The 14,798-nt window shown below is 38.2% G+C and overlaps 1 protein-coding gene and 1 pseudogene across 1 annotated transcript; one reads left to right on the top strand and one right to left on the bottom strand.

Annotated features, from left to right (window-relative positions):
- LOC104786719 overlaps window positions 1-647 on the bottom strand; it is a 37,376-nt pseudogene extending 36,729 nt beyond the window's left edge.
- LOC104789211 (putative F-box/kelch-repeat protein At2g29780) lies at window positions 11,383-12,631 on the top strand. The gene has a single exon (XM_019245281.1). The coding sequence runs from the start codon at window positions 11,383-11,385 to the stop codon at window positions 12,610-12,612; it is 1,230 nt and encodes a 409-aa protein (XP_019100826.1). The 3' UTR covers window positions 12,613-12,631.

The raw sequence follows: 14,798 nt of genomic DNA, 5'->3' as shown, positions 1-14,798 counted from the left end.
GGGGGTGCGACGAAAAGACACGATTAATAATTTTAAACCGTTGGATTAAAATTGGAACTAATCTCATCCGTTGGATTAAAAATTGATACAAAAAGTGGGTTTGCTATTATATATAGAGGTACAACAAAGAGATGCAAAGACTAAGGAGGTGTGATTTAAAAAGTGTAAAAATTAATGGATGTGATTTTTGAAACCAGGAGGTACAACAAAGAGATGCAAAGACTAAGGAGGTGTGATTTAAAAGATGTAAAATTTAATGGATGTGATTTTTGAAACCAGAAGGTACAACAAAGAGATGCAAAGACTAAGAGGTGTGATTTAAAAGGTGTAAAAATTAATGGATGTGATTTTTGAAACCAAGAGGTACAACAAAGAGATGCAAAGACTAAGAGGTGTGACTTTTGAAAGATGGGGGTGCGACGAAAAGACACGATTAATAATTTTAAACCGTTGGATTAAAACTGGAACTAATCTCATCCGTTGGATTAAAAATTAACACAAAAAGTGGGTTTGCTATTATATATAGATTTTATATAATCCATAGATTAGGATGAAAACTCCTCTTCCAGTTCCAGTCGCTGTGCCTCACCGCCGTCTTCTTCAACCTCATAGCTCAGTTGCAAATACTCGACAATTTTTTTCTCCATTATCATCGCCGTATTCTAATTTCTTCCTCCCACTTGCTATGTTTTTTTAGGATAAATAAACAAAAAAAAGTCAAAGTTCCTTCAGAAACTGTCAGGCCCCATTTTAAAATCGCTTATACGGACGTATCAGGCCTCATTTTACAATCGTCTATGCGACGACGTTTAGGCACTTTGTTCCTTTTATAATACGTAACAGCTGCTTTCAAACTCTTACTTTAGTCACACTTTCTCAGTTAATTCTGTTGAATAAACTTCAAGTCTTAAGGCCCAAGATATCTTACAAAGGAGTGATAAGGTCAAGAGGGGCTTAGCATAAATCTATTAGGATTAGGAGTTATCTAGTCTTAATAGAAATAAGAGAATAAAGCACTATATATATCATTGATTGAGGTGTGATCAAGATATAAGAAAAGAGTGCAATTCATTGTTTAGTTTTGAGAGGAGATTTTCTAAACAATAATAATATAAGAGAGTTATTCTTATAATTCAAAGTTTTTTCTATCTTATATTTGGTAGCAGAGCTGTAGGTCTAATCGATCAAAGTTGTGATTCGATTACAGAGCTGGTGATTATCGAACCACAACTATGGGAGAGATAGTTGAATCATCACGTCGGAAGGAGTTGGAGAAAGGTATCTCTCTGCAGTGCCCTCTTCTGACTTCTACAAATTACACGGTATGGTCCATGAGGATGAGGATCATGCTGCGTATTCAGAAAGTATGGGAAACAATCGAACCAGGATCAGATGATCAAGAAAAGAATGACGTCGCTACCGCTTTGTTGTTTCAGTCGATTCCGGAAGCTCTTACCATGCAGGTTGGTAACTTGAGTACACCTAAAGCGATTTGGAACTCAATTAAGTCTAGGAATCTTGGGGCTGAACGTGTCAAGGAGGCACGTTTGCAGACACTCATGTCAGAATTCGAGAAGCTACGAATGACAGAGGGTGATAAGGTCGACAATTTTGCTGGAAAACTGTCTGAAATCGCAACCAAGGCAGGAGCACTTTGTGAGGTCATTGAAGAACCGAGACTTGTGAAAAAGTTCTTAAATAGTCTACCTAGAAGCAAGTTCATTCACATGGTAGCCTCGCTTGAACAAGTTCTCAACCTCAACACCACAAGCTTCGAAGATATAGTGGAAGATTAAAAGCGTTTGAAGAGAGAATTGCAGGAGAAGGACTTCCTGAAGAAAATCAAACAAAACTGATGTTCTCAAATTCAGATCAGTATCAAACGAATTATAACAGTGGAAATAATGGTTTTCGAGGCAGAGGACGTGGTAGAGGGAGAGGCTATGGAGGAAGAGGTAGAGGGAGAAACAACTCGCAGTACAACAATCATTACAACACACAAGATCGCTCTAACACAGAACATAACCAAACTCAAGACAAGAAGGAGAAGATAATTATATGTTTTCGATGTGACAAACCTGGTCACTACACCACACAGTGTCCGGAGAAGATTCAGAAAAACCAAGAAGCAAACAAAGTCGAAACATTAGAAACAGAGGAGGCGGATAAGGCTTTGTTTTTGCATGAAATTGTCTACTTGAATGAGGAAAGGGTTATTCCAAGGAACTACACCAAGGAGGATGGGATGTGGTACTTAGACAATGGAGCTAGTAATCATATGAGAGGTCATAAGAATTACTTTTCTGAGCTTAATGAGAACATTGGAGGCAAGGTGAATGGAGATGGATCTTGTGTAGAAATAAAAGGTAAAGGCTCAATAATTTTTCAGAGTAAAGGTGAGGAACAGGTTCTAGTGAATGATATTTACTATATTCCTGACCTCAAGAGCAATATTTTGAGCCTGGGACGGGCAACAGAGGTTGGCTGCGATGTACGTATGAGACAAGATTGGTTAACGGTTCATGATCCGAGAAACAGATTGTTGGTAAGGGTTGTGAGATCGACTAATAGGTTGTACAAGATTAGTCTAACAGTTGGAAGACCAATTTGTCTACACATACGCATTGAGGATAATACCTGGAAGTGGCATGCAAGACTTGGCCACATAAATTTCAGAACTAGCAAGTCTATGTTTCAACAAAAGATGGTTCTCAGTTTGTCTCAGGTGCGAGATGAGAAGATGTTGTGTGAGTCGTGTCTTGTCGGGAAGCAGACTCGACAACCTTTCCCAAAAGCTACAAATTTTAGAGCTTCTAAGCCCTTGGAGCTTCTTCATGCTGATTTGTGCGGACCAATAACACCTGCAACACTCACGCATAACAGATACATTTTTGTTATTGTGGATGATTTCTCAAGATACATGTGGTCCATCTTGTTAAAAGAGAAAACCGATGCATTTGGAAGTTTCAAGTCATTTAAAAGTGTGATTGAAAAAGAACTGGGAAAGGAGATTATCACTCTTAGGACAGATAGGGGTGGAGAATTCATATCAAGCGAGTTCAATATTTTTTGCGAATCAAGTGGAATTAAGAGACATATGACTGCTCCATACACTCCGCAGCAGAATGGTGTGGTCGAGAGAAGAAACAAGACCTTGATGGAGATGACAAGGAGAATTCTCAAGGCTATGGAGGTTCCGAATTATCTGTGGGGTGAAGGAGTTCATCATAGTACATATGTAATCAATCGGATACCGACTAAAGCATTGAACAACATCACACCGTATGAGTGTTTGCGTGAGAGAAAACCAAACATTGAGCATCTGAGAGTTTTCACTACAACAAATATGTACATTGATAGCAGTAGAGGATAGCACATTTTCATGAACTGCTATAAAAGATGATTATTTTTTTTGGTCACTTTGTAATAGTTCAATATAAACGCTATGATATAAAATTGTTAAGCGGGAATGTGAAAACTCTTAGTCCGCCAACCCTGAGCCCAATTATTTCACTTAACCGCTTAACTCTTAGAAGAAAACTCTCAAGCTAAGCCTAACACTCGAACAAAACATCAAAAAAACACACTCTCGAGCTAAACCTAACACTCGAACAAAACATCAAAAACAACACACTCTCCTCTATTTTCTCTGAAATTCTCTGAGATTCTCTTCTATTTTATCGACGAATCCGCCGCCGACACATTCTCCACCGTCTCTTCTATTCGCTCCTCCGCCGACACATTCTCCAGCCGTCCGTGAGCTCGAATCGAAGGCATGTCTTTCTTCTTTACTCTAATTTTCTTCTTTCTTCTTACTCTCAAGGATTGAAATTTTCAAATTAGGGATTACGAGATTTTCAAATTAGGGATTACGAGATAGCAGTAGGGTTTACAAGATTTTCAAATTAGGGATTTATGAAATTTTCAAATTAGGGATTTGTTCAAATTAGGGATTTATAAAATTTTCAAATTAGGGATTTGATTCAAATTTCGGGTTATGAAAATTAGGGGTTTGTTTCAAATTTTGGATTATGAGAATTAGGGATATCATGGTACACTTGACTGTACATCTTGAAATCGTGGAAACTCTTTGTATGTTTGAAAGGTTTTTCCCTCCCACCTTCTTTGATATCATGGTACACTTGACTGTACATCTAGGAAGGGAAGCTCGACTAGGAGGACCAGTCCATTTTAGATGGATGTATCCATTTGAAAGGTATATTTGCTCTCTACTATTATATTTAGATTGTATTTGTAGTGATTTTCTATTTTGTTGCTAATCCGTATTTCTTTGTATTTGCAGATATATGAAAGTACTGAAAGACTTTGTTCGAAACCCTGCAAGACCAGAGGGTTGTATAGCTGAGTCATATATGGCAGAAGAATGTATGCAGTTCTGTAGTGATTTTCTGAAAAAGACAACAAGTGTAGAAGAAAAACTTGATAGGAATACAGATTATGATAACAGCTCAATACTAGAAGGTCGTCCCTTATCCGCAGGAACTACAATTGATCTGACTGAAATGGACAAGAACATTGCCCATCTTGCAGTCATTCAAAATATGGCTGCCTTGGATCCTTATGTAGAGTAAGTTCTCTATATTCAAAATATGTTTGCCTTGGATCCTTATGCATTGTACATGTATATCGACCTGACTATTTGCATTTGTATTTCTCCTTTTGCAAGCATGCACCTGCAACATCTCCAAGACATAAATCCAAGGTGTAAACGTGATGCATCACTATTATGGACTATGCATGCTAAGTATTTTGCTTCTTGGTTAAAAGAACAGGCAAGTAATTTCGTAAATTGTTTGTAAGATTGAGTATGGTTTAGCTGTCTATAAGTGACTGACTCTTATTGTTTTTAATTTGATAGATACCTATGGCTTCAAATAATCATGAGGATATAATTAAATGGTTGGCATATGGTCCAAGGTGTACTGCAAGGTCTTACACTGGCTACATAGTGAATGGGCTACGTTTTCACACAAGCTCACTTGAAAGGCAAAATCAGAATAGTGGGATTTATTATGAGGCAACGGCTATGTGTAGGTCTAGTGCTAAAGATACGTCCCAAGTAGTTGATCTGGTATCCTACTATGGGAGAGTAATTGACATAATATTGCTTGATTATAATGTGTTCTATGTTCCCATATTCCGGTGTCAATGGGCAGTAAGAGGTAACGGAGTTAAGATTGAAGATGGGTTCACACTTGTTAACTTGAATCAAAGCCAAGTCAGTTTTTTGAGGGATCCATATATACTAGCTTCTCAGGCAAAGCAAATCTTTTATTCAAGGGAAGATGATTCATCAAATTGGCATGTTGTTATGAGAAGTTCTTCACGGACATATAGTAAAGAAGATGATCAAGATGGACCTGTAGATATTGGTCTGTTGCCAGTAGATGTTGATATGGATGTTGAGCTGGATGAAGCTGAATATGCTAGAACTGATTGTGAAGGCATATATGTCTCAAATGTAGTGATTACATGTTTAATTTGTGTCTCCTCTTGCTTATGATTTTTGTTTATGTTTGTTAACTCATTGTGTGAATTTTTCTTGATATATGTTTAGCGTCAATATGATCTAACTCGTTTCTTCTTTGATGTAGGTCAATTAATATGGGTCGACCAAAGAAAAAGGGTGCACAAAAAAAGAAGAAGAAGGTAGCAGATGTTGAGCCAGAATTTATTCGTACAATGGAGCCCCCGACTGTAGCAGCTCAGCAGCCCATTAGCCAGGAGGAGCCCCCAACTGTAGCAGCTCAGCAGCCCAGCATGCAAGAAGAGCCCCCGACTGTAGCAGTTCAGCAGCCCAGCAGCCCTGTGGAGCCCCCGATTATAGCAGATGAGCAGCTAAATGAGGAAGAGCATGTAGGTGAGATTGAATTGGATGATGCCAATGAACGTCCTGCCAAGCGTAAGAGATAGAGAGGACCCACAAAGATGAAAAACATCGCCAAGGATCCAACGGTTCGAGTAAGAGTTGACTACACCCTCATGGGAGAGCCTTATGGTCCAGGTCAATTAAGCTTGCATCCTACATTGGTGCATTGGCACGGGAACATGTTCCTATCAAAATTGATAATTGGAAACAAGTTAGTGAAGATATAAAAACAGTTCTCTGGAAATCTGTACAGGTAACAATTTCATTAAAATATGCTTTTGTTTATTTAGAACATGCTAATTTTAAGCTTATTTAGAACATGCTAATGGTAACTGAGTGCAGGCAAGATTTGAGCTTGATGAAGAGTTTCAAAGGATTGCTGTGCTGAAGCAGATGGGAAATCTGTGGAGGGCATACAAGTCACGCATTGTCAGGCAGCTTAATGAGGCTAAGAATAACCAGCAGAGGATGAATCTGAGACCAATGAACATTTCTCCTCTCGACTGGCGTAAATTTGTGAAAACAAAAACAAGCCAAGCCTTTAAGGTATTGTCTTTAAATTAGGTAAGTTTAATATTTGAGTGATGGTTAATAACATGTTTAAATGTTAGGTTGTGAGTGACACGGCTAAAGAAAGGAGGAAGAAACAGATCCCTCACACTACTAGTCGCAAAGGAATGGTCAGACTAACGGAAGAAATGGTAAGCATACTACCATCTACGTTATTTGATCTGGTAATATCTACCTTGATAATTGATGTGTTGCTTTTTCACAGAAAGTTGAAAGCGAGGATCCATCTGAAGTGACAAGGCTAAAGGTTTGGGTCAAGTCGCGTACCAAAAAGGATGGTACACCAGTTAATACGAATGCCGCAGAAAAGATTGTAAGTTCCAAATTGGCATGTGGCTTAGTTATTTTGTTACCCATTAAATGTTGTGTATTTCCTCTTATGCAGAAAAAGGCAGCTGAACTGGTTGGTGCTGATGGTCCAACAAGTACAACAAATCCAGATGTAGATCATCTCTCCCAGCTTTTGGGACCTGACAATCCTGGTATACTGAGGGCAATGGGTAGAGGCATGAGTAAGACCAAATTAGCTTGTTTCCAAATTAAGAACAAATGTATGGCTGACATGCAAGAGAAGCAAGTTCAGTTAGTAAAGCAGGTCAATCAGTTGCAAAATGAAATTATGGATTTAAAGAAGCAGGTTAGTTAATTACATTGACAATTCTCATAGTATTCATTAACTTGCTAATTTATTAAATGGAATTTGACATTGCTTTCTTAAATTACAGGGACTAGAGCCTGAAATTGGTGAAAACTCAGCTCCAAGAGTAAGTGATTCCTTATTCTTATTATATATGAACAGTTATTCCTTCAAGCTTATTTAAATTTCTAACTTATGTTTATTTTCAACTTCAACATTTGTAGAGTGTAAACAAAAAATCACGCCCTAGGTGTGTGTTGGTTGATTGGTCTGACACTGATGAAAACATTGCTGAGGGGCGTATTCTTTCTTCTGATCCTGATGACATAGTGAATGACTCTCGTCTAGGCCCTACGGATCTGAAAGTATTGGTTGAATCTGCTTTGAAACCAGATGCTTTCCTCTGGAGACATGAACCTAAAATGTTTACTATTGCGGAAGCTGTTGGACAGATGATTGCATGGCCTGCAGATAAATGTGTTCTATTAGATAAAGAGATCCAAATAGAAGACATTGCGCCGAGGGTAAAATTTATTGTCATTTCCAGACAATTTCTTCTCCTTACTATATTTTAATTTAAATTGTGTTTTACTGATTGTGTATGATAGGGCCTACATGGAAGTTCGCTGAACAAATGTCAACTACTGGATTTGTCTACGGATGAATTGATTGTTGCTGAGGGTCGTTGGCACACACAAGAACCATCTGCATTAGTTAATGGTCTTCCTATTGGGCCAAAAGCTGTTAAAGTATTCGTGGATTCAGTATGTCAACCTGACACGTTCATATGGAGGCCTACAATGGACACGACATACCTGGAGGACTGTTTGATGACTTATGTAGCATGGCCTGCCCATAAAGTTGTTCGTCAGAATGGCGAGAGTTCTCCTATTCATAATCCTTTATCAACTAATATACCATCAGGTTCTACATCAACAGCAGCGGCAAAATCTGCAGCAACATGTCCTATTGAGGATGCAACAGGTCCAGGCTCTCCAATTAAGAAAACTCTACCGCATTCACAGGAATCTCAGGTAAATGTTTTCAATATGTTATGAAGTTGTTTCTGTCAAGTCATATGATTGTTGGTTGGCTTATATTATCTGGCATTGCAGCGTACCAATGAAGTTGTCTCAAAGGAAAATAAGAAGTGCAGACTGATGGATATTACCGGAAAGAAGCTGGTTGTTGCTGAAGGACGATGGGCAACAAACGATCCAGACCAAAAGGTTCACTTTGTTCGTTTGGGTTCTAATGCAGTTAAAGTGTGGGTAGATATTGTCAAGGTAAGCGATGCAGCAGTTTGGAGGCCATCAGAAGAAATCGAGATGATGGAAGATGCCCTTGGCACAGTCATTGCATGGCCTGAGGACAAAGTGATCATCATGTAAACCATGAGGTTTACTGTCTCCTACTTTAGACTTACAATCTATCTTATGGATTTGTTTTTTATTTTCAGACTTGTCTTGTTCCTTATGGATTTTAAACTTGTGTTATGTACTATGTAATATGTTTGATTGTGAAATGGTGAACTAGAGATTTAATATTAATACAGGTTCCAGATCACTTTCAAAATAACACGAAAACAGTGTTCTCAAAACACTTATAATCGCATCTAGAATCCTGCTATAACAGAATATATTATAGCATAAAGATATTGCTTACGAAAACTGAATTAAACCGTTTAACTAACGTTATGGTAGAATCACCTAACATAGCGTGTATAATGACTTATAACATTATCTTTAAAAATTTGAAAAGCGGGATAACATAGCATTTTTGTACTGCTATGGTATAATACTATACCATAGCATACGAATTATGCGCTATCATATGTGAGGTACCTACAATAACAGTGGCCTAACATAGCGTTTGTAAAAGAGCTATGAATTACATATTATAGCGTTTCCCTCGTGCTAACAATGTACATATTTGTTGTAGTGTTTCGGGTGCTTAGCCTATGCAAAAGCTGATACTGCAGGTCTCAAGAAGTTGGACGATCGATCACAGTCGTTAGTACATCTTGAAATCGAGCCTGGTTCTAAGGCTTATCGACTGTTCAATCCGTCTACAAGGAGAATTGTGGTCAGCATGGATGTAGTTTTCAATGAAAACAACAAGTGGAGTTGGAGCAGAACAGAGGACAGTCAAAACAGAGAGCCTGGGATGTTTCATATGCGTTGGGGTGAGATAGAAGATGTTGGTAGTGGTCCAGTATCATCGAACTCTACAGAGCAAGATAAGGATATAGCAGAATCTGATAATGACGTGTCTCGAGAAAGCAGTGACAACAATGAGAGTGTTGTTGTTCAAGAACCGATCATAAGACGATCAGAAAGGCAAGTTAAGAAACCAAAGCGTTTTGAGGATTATGTGTTACTAGCATCGATCGAGAGTGAGATAATGCTTTTGATGATCAACGATGAGCCACGGTTCTATGAGGAAGCAAGAGGAATGCAAGTGTGGAGATTAGCTTGCAAGGATGAGATGGACTCTATCAACAAAAACAAGACTTGGTTTCTTGTTGATAGACCGCATGGTGTGAAAGTAATTGGTCTCAAATGGGTTTTCAAGGTCAAGAGGAATGCAGACGGGACAGTAAACAAACACAAGGCTAGGCTCGTTGCTAAAGGCTACATGCAAGAGAGTGGAGTTGATTATGAAGAAGCCTTCGCCCATGTAGCTCGTATGGAGACTATAAGGATGTTGATAGGAATGGCTGCATCGGATGGGTGGGAGATCCATCACTTAGACATAAAAATGGCTTTCTTACACGGTGAGCTGAAAGAAGACGTTTATGTTGATCAACCCGAAGGATTTGAGATCAAGGGGGAAGAACATAGAGTTTACAAGTTGACAAAAGCTCTATACGGTCTAAGGCAAGCTCCACGAGCCTGGAACACTAAGTTGGATCAAATTCTGAAAGAATTGAGTTTCAAGAGATGTTTGAAAGAGACTGCAGTGTATCGTAAGGAGAAAGGAGGTGAGCTACTAATCGTTGCAGTTTATGTGGACGATTTGTTTATCACAGGGAACAACCTTAGAGTAATTAAGGAGTTCAAGAAAGAGATGTCATCAAAATTCGAGATGTCTGATCTCGGTAGACTCACTTACTATCTTGGCATAGAAGTGCATCAAGGGATTGATGGTATAACTATCAACAAGAAGGTTATGCATAGAGGATTTTAAGAGAAGCAGGGCTTCAAAGCTGCAACTCAAACGTGATTCCAATGGAGTTTGGGTTGCAGGTCTCCAAGTCTCTTGATGAAACAGAGATAAATCCTACTCAGTTTAGAAGGAATGTTGGCTGTTTGAGATATCTTTTGCACACTCGACCTGACCTGTCCTTTGCGGTAAGTGTTGTAAGCAGGTACATGCAGATCCCAAGGAAGTCTCATGGAGAAATCATCAAGCAGATCCTGCGATATCTCAGATGAACAACATCTTACGGTCTCAAGTATAAGCGTGGAGGCAGAAAGGAGATTGTTGGTTTTAGTGATAGCAGTCACAACATCGATCAAGACGATGGGAGAAGTACTACAGGGCATTTATTTCTCTTCGGTGAGACTCCGATCACATGGTGTACAAGGAAGCAAGACACGGTTGCTATGTTTTCATGTGAGGCCGATTTCATGGCGGTAACAGAAGGAGCTAAACAAGCATTGTGGTTGCAGGATTTGTTGAGTGAGGTTACAGGGAAGAAGGAAGCTCAAATCATGATGTATGTTGACAATAAGTCTGCAATTGCGCTTGCAAAGAACCCAATGTTTCATGGAAAAAGCAAACACATACATAAAAGATACTACTTTGTACGAGAATGCATTGAGAGGGAGCTCATTCGTGTGGAACACATACCAGGGGTGGAACAGAAGGCTGACATCCTCACTAAGGCATTGGCTAGAGTGAAGTTTGCAGAGATGAGAAGCTTGATAGGAGTTCATGAAGTGAAGAAGGATGACTTGAAGTTTAGGGGGGAAAATGTTGGATAAACTTCAAGTCTTAAGGCCCAAGATATCTTACAAAGGAGTGATAAGGTCAAGAGGGGCTTAGCATAAATCTACTAGGATTAGGAGTTATCTAGTCTTAATAGAAATAGGAGAATAAAGCACTATATATATCATTGATTGAGGTGTGATCAAGATATAAGAAAAGAGTGCAATTCATTGTTTAGTTTTGAGAGGAGATTTTCTAAAAAATAATAATATAAGAGAGTTATTCTTATAATTCAAAGTCTTTTCTATCTTATAAATTTGTTGCTGCTGAAACCATCTCACACACGGTGGCGATGGATCCGATCTTTCAATTTTCCGACGAAGAACTCAACGATGGCGGTGGCGATCCAAGAGAAGAACTCCACACGAACCCGAGCGAAGAAGATCAAGAAGAAGTAGAGAATCTTGCTCCGGCGATTCCTCCTCAAGAAGAAGTAGAGAATCTTGCTCCGACGATTCCTCCTCGACAAATCCCAGAGTTACTCATCGCAAGAATCGTCGCACTCGTACCGAGATGTCAGTACCCGAAGCTATCTCTCATCTCCAGAGCCTTCTTTCGAGTCATCTCTTCGCCGGAACTCTACATAAGGCGCTTGCAACTCGGCCTCACCGAACCGGTTCTTTATGCCTTGATCGGATTCCCATATAGTTACGAACGTTTCTCGAGATGGCACATTCTCAACTTAAACATCTCAGAAAGCTTGCGCGAGGTCCCTACATTTCCTCCTATGTATCCTGGATCTTCTGTGGTCACATTCGGATACAATATGTATGTGATCGGTGGTTTGAACGGGTTTAATCACCCTGTATCGACTGTGTTTGTCCTCGACTGTAGATTCCACGCGTGGGACAATCTCCCAAGTATGCACAGGGCTCGCTACCGTGCAGCCGCCGGAGTCATTGACAGAAAGATTTATGTCATCGGAGGTTGCGAGAGGCCTCATGCATATGATGGTTGGATCGAAGTGTTCGATGTTGATAACGGGGTTTGGAGTACTGTGCCTGATCCATCCCACTACAACTCTAATATGCCGGGAGGAGGGTTTGTGACATCTGTGGTGATGCAGGATAGGATTTACATTTTGGATGCTCTCTGTGCTTTGGTCTACGAACCAAGACAAGGTACATGGCAGTCTTTGGGACTTGAATCATCTACGTTGATGGATTTTTGGCGCCAACCGTGTTGTGTGATTGAGGATCTCCTGTATAGCTTTGATGTACTGTGTGTTCTTAAACATCCAATAGTGGTATTTGATCCAGTTGAAATGGTTTGGAATCCTGTGAAGGGTTTAGACGATGGCTTGCCTTACCTCAGATACTCTGTGTGTCAAATGGCGAATGTGGGTGGGAAGCTGATGGTTTTGGCCACTTCAAACACCATCTATAATGATACTTGGTGCATAGAGATCACGTTAGAAAGACGTGAAGGAGGTGAGATTTGGGGGACAGTCGATTCAAAGGAGATTGTGCTTATCTCCGGGACCTCGCCTTCTATTGATCTTTCTTGCTCTGTTACGGTTTGATGATCTATGGGATGGTTTCTTGCAGTTTAAGGTAGGTTTCTCTTTTGATGTGCATGGACTATGTTGACAATGATATTATGACATTTTCTGTAGCCCCAAGTCTTCTTCGGCTTTCATGGATTTGCAGATGAAGAAGGGTCTTTTATTACCAGCTTGTTGATATGAAGCAAAAAGGGGTGCAGAAGCTGTTTTATCTGACACCTTAAAGAGTAATTCGTCTTCCTTCTTAACCTTCGTGCAAGAATGTGATCATTCTTAACAGAATAGGCCTTGTGTAGAGTTGGCCACTCTTTCTCTTTCTACTGATTCTTACGCGCGAGACTTGTTGGAATGCAACTTTGGCTTAACTAGTTTCTGTTTTTTTCTGTTTTGTGACATATATCATTCTTCAGTAATAAGTAATCACAATCAGATATATATATGACTATATGAACAATATTATGAAATTATGGTTTAGAGATGAAGCAAACACAAAGAATTAGGGTCTTTAGGGGGAACTAACTACAATGAAGAAATTCAAAGTTCTGAGCTTAATTAGAATAAAAAAAATTGCCCTCACTCTTGACCTTGTAAAGACAAAACTACCTTTTAACTTTTTCTACAAGGCACATGAAAAATATATAGCCTAAGATTACAAATATGTTTAAGAATTCAGAATACAAAGCATTTGAGTACGCCATTTGAAACACAAACTTGAGTTTTCTAAGTAGGGAGGACAGAGTAGCTTGTGAGTCACGTTGAGAGACGTTTGACACATCATAAAAGAGGTGATTTGTTTTTGAGACTTAAGAAAAAACCTATTATAAAAATTAGAAATATATTACAATTTACCTAAAAAGTAAAAAGAAAAATCTATACTATTAAAAGAGAAGCATTATTTAAAGCATTATTTACAAGGCAAAATGAAACTTGATAATATATGACATAAAATAACCTTGAATAAATTAAAAAGCATACAATAGGAGAAGGACATTAAAGTAATTTTTAATGTGAAAACAAGATGATCCGTTTGTGACTCAGGTTTTATTAATTCGAATCATGTTTTACAAAACGGATCAAGAATAAAAAGTCTTGCATCCAAACATAATCGACCACAATTATACACCATAAAAGTCAAACAAAAAAAATATATTTTAGGGAAGTGAAAACAAATCAGTATCGGTGATAATTAGTAACTTCCATATCTAATATTATGGAACATTAATCACACAGTTTAAATAACAGATAATTTAATATAGAAAACTATCCATATTTAAATTCTAATTAAAAATAAATTATTAAGTTGAAATCTCGAATATTACCTTAAATAATGATATCAAATCAAATACAGTTGAACCTCTATAAATTAATACTCGGTAAATTAATAATCTCTATAAATTAATAAATTTCTCCGGTCCCAAGTTGGGACTAGTGTAATTTTGGACACTATTCGATAATATAATAAAATAATAATTTTTTTGAAACTCCTTTGTAAATATATAGTCCCATCAATAATATAAATTAATAGTTATATAAAAGTATCTATATATATATATATATATTTACAAATTAATTTTTATTAGAGTTCATTTTTAATATTTTTAATATATAAAAATCTTTGAGTGCTATCTTCAAAACATGATAATTGTTATTTTCATTGTAATTGATTTTATAAAAATATTAGTTATAAAGATTAAATCTTATTTTTAATATTTTTTACCAAATTAGGAAAGTCTCTCTATAAATTAATAATTATTAATTTATCGATAAATTAAAACCTCTATAAATTAATAAAATTTCATGGTCCCGACTGTGAGAACTGAGAATGAGCTTCTCCTTCCGAAGTGATTTAAATTGTGGAGGAGCTTATCGCCGTAAAACAGTTCCGAACTGAATTGAGAGAATTTGAGAATTTGAACTTGTATTGCTATTGCTGGAAAAAATATTCGATCCCTTCAAACTGACCCCCCCCTTACATATTTATACCGACCAATTTATTACTAAATTAATGCGCCATTAATAGGACGCGATTTGCGCGGACTAATTAATCCTCTTGAATGCGGGAATCTTTGACCTGGACCGAGCTGCGAACTGACCAGCACGAAACATCTCCGCGCTCTCTTCCTTTCTCCGGGCCTGATGGGCCGATCACTAATTCGCTCTTGGCCCAGTAGACTAGCCCGGCCTAGGCCCTCTTGCCTATTGCC

This window comes from Camelina sativa, chromosome 5 (genome assembly GCF_000633955.1).
Source record: "Camelina sativa cultivar DH55 chromosome 5, Cs, whole genome shotgun sequence".
NCBI classification, from domain to species: Eukaryota; Viridiplantae; Streptophyta; class Magnoliopsida; order Brassicales; family Brassicaceae; genus Camelina; species Camelina sativa.
The sequence above is the reverse complement of the archived record's forward strand: the minus strand, read 5'-3'. Positions and strand labels throughout refer to the sequence as shown.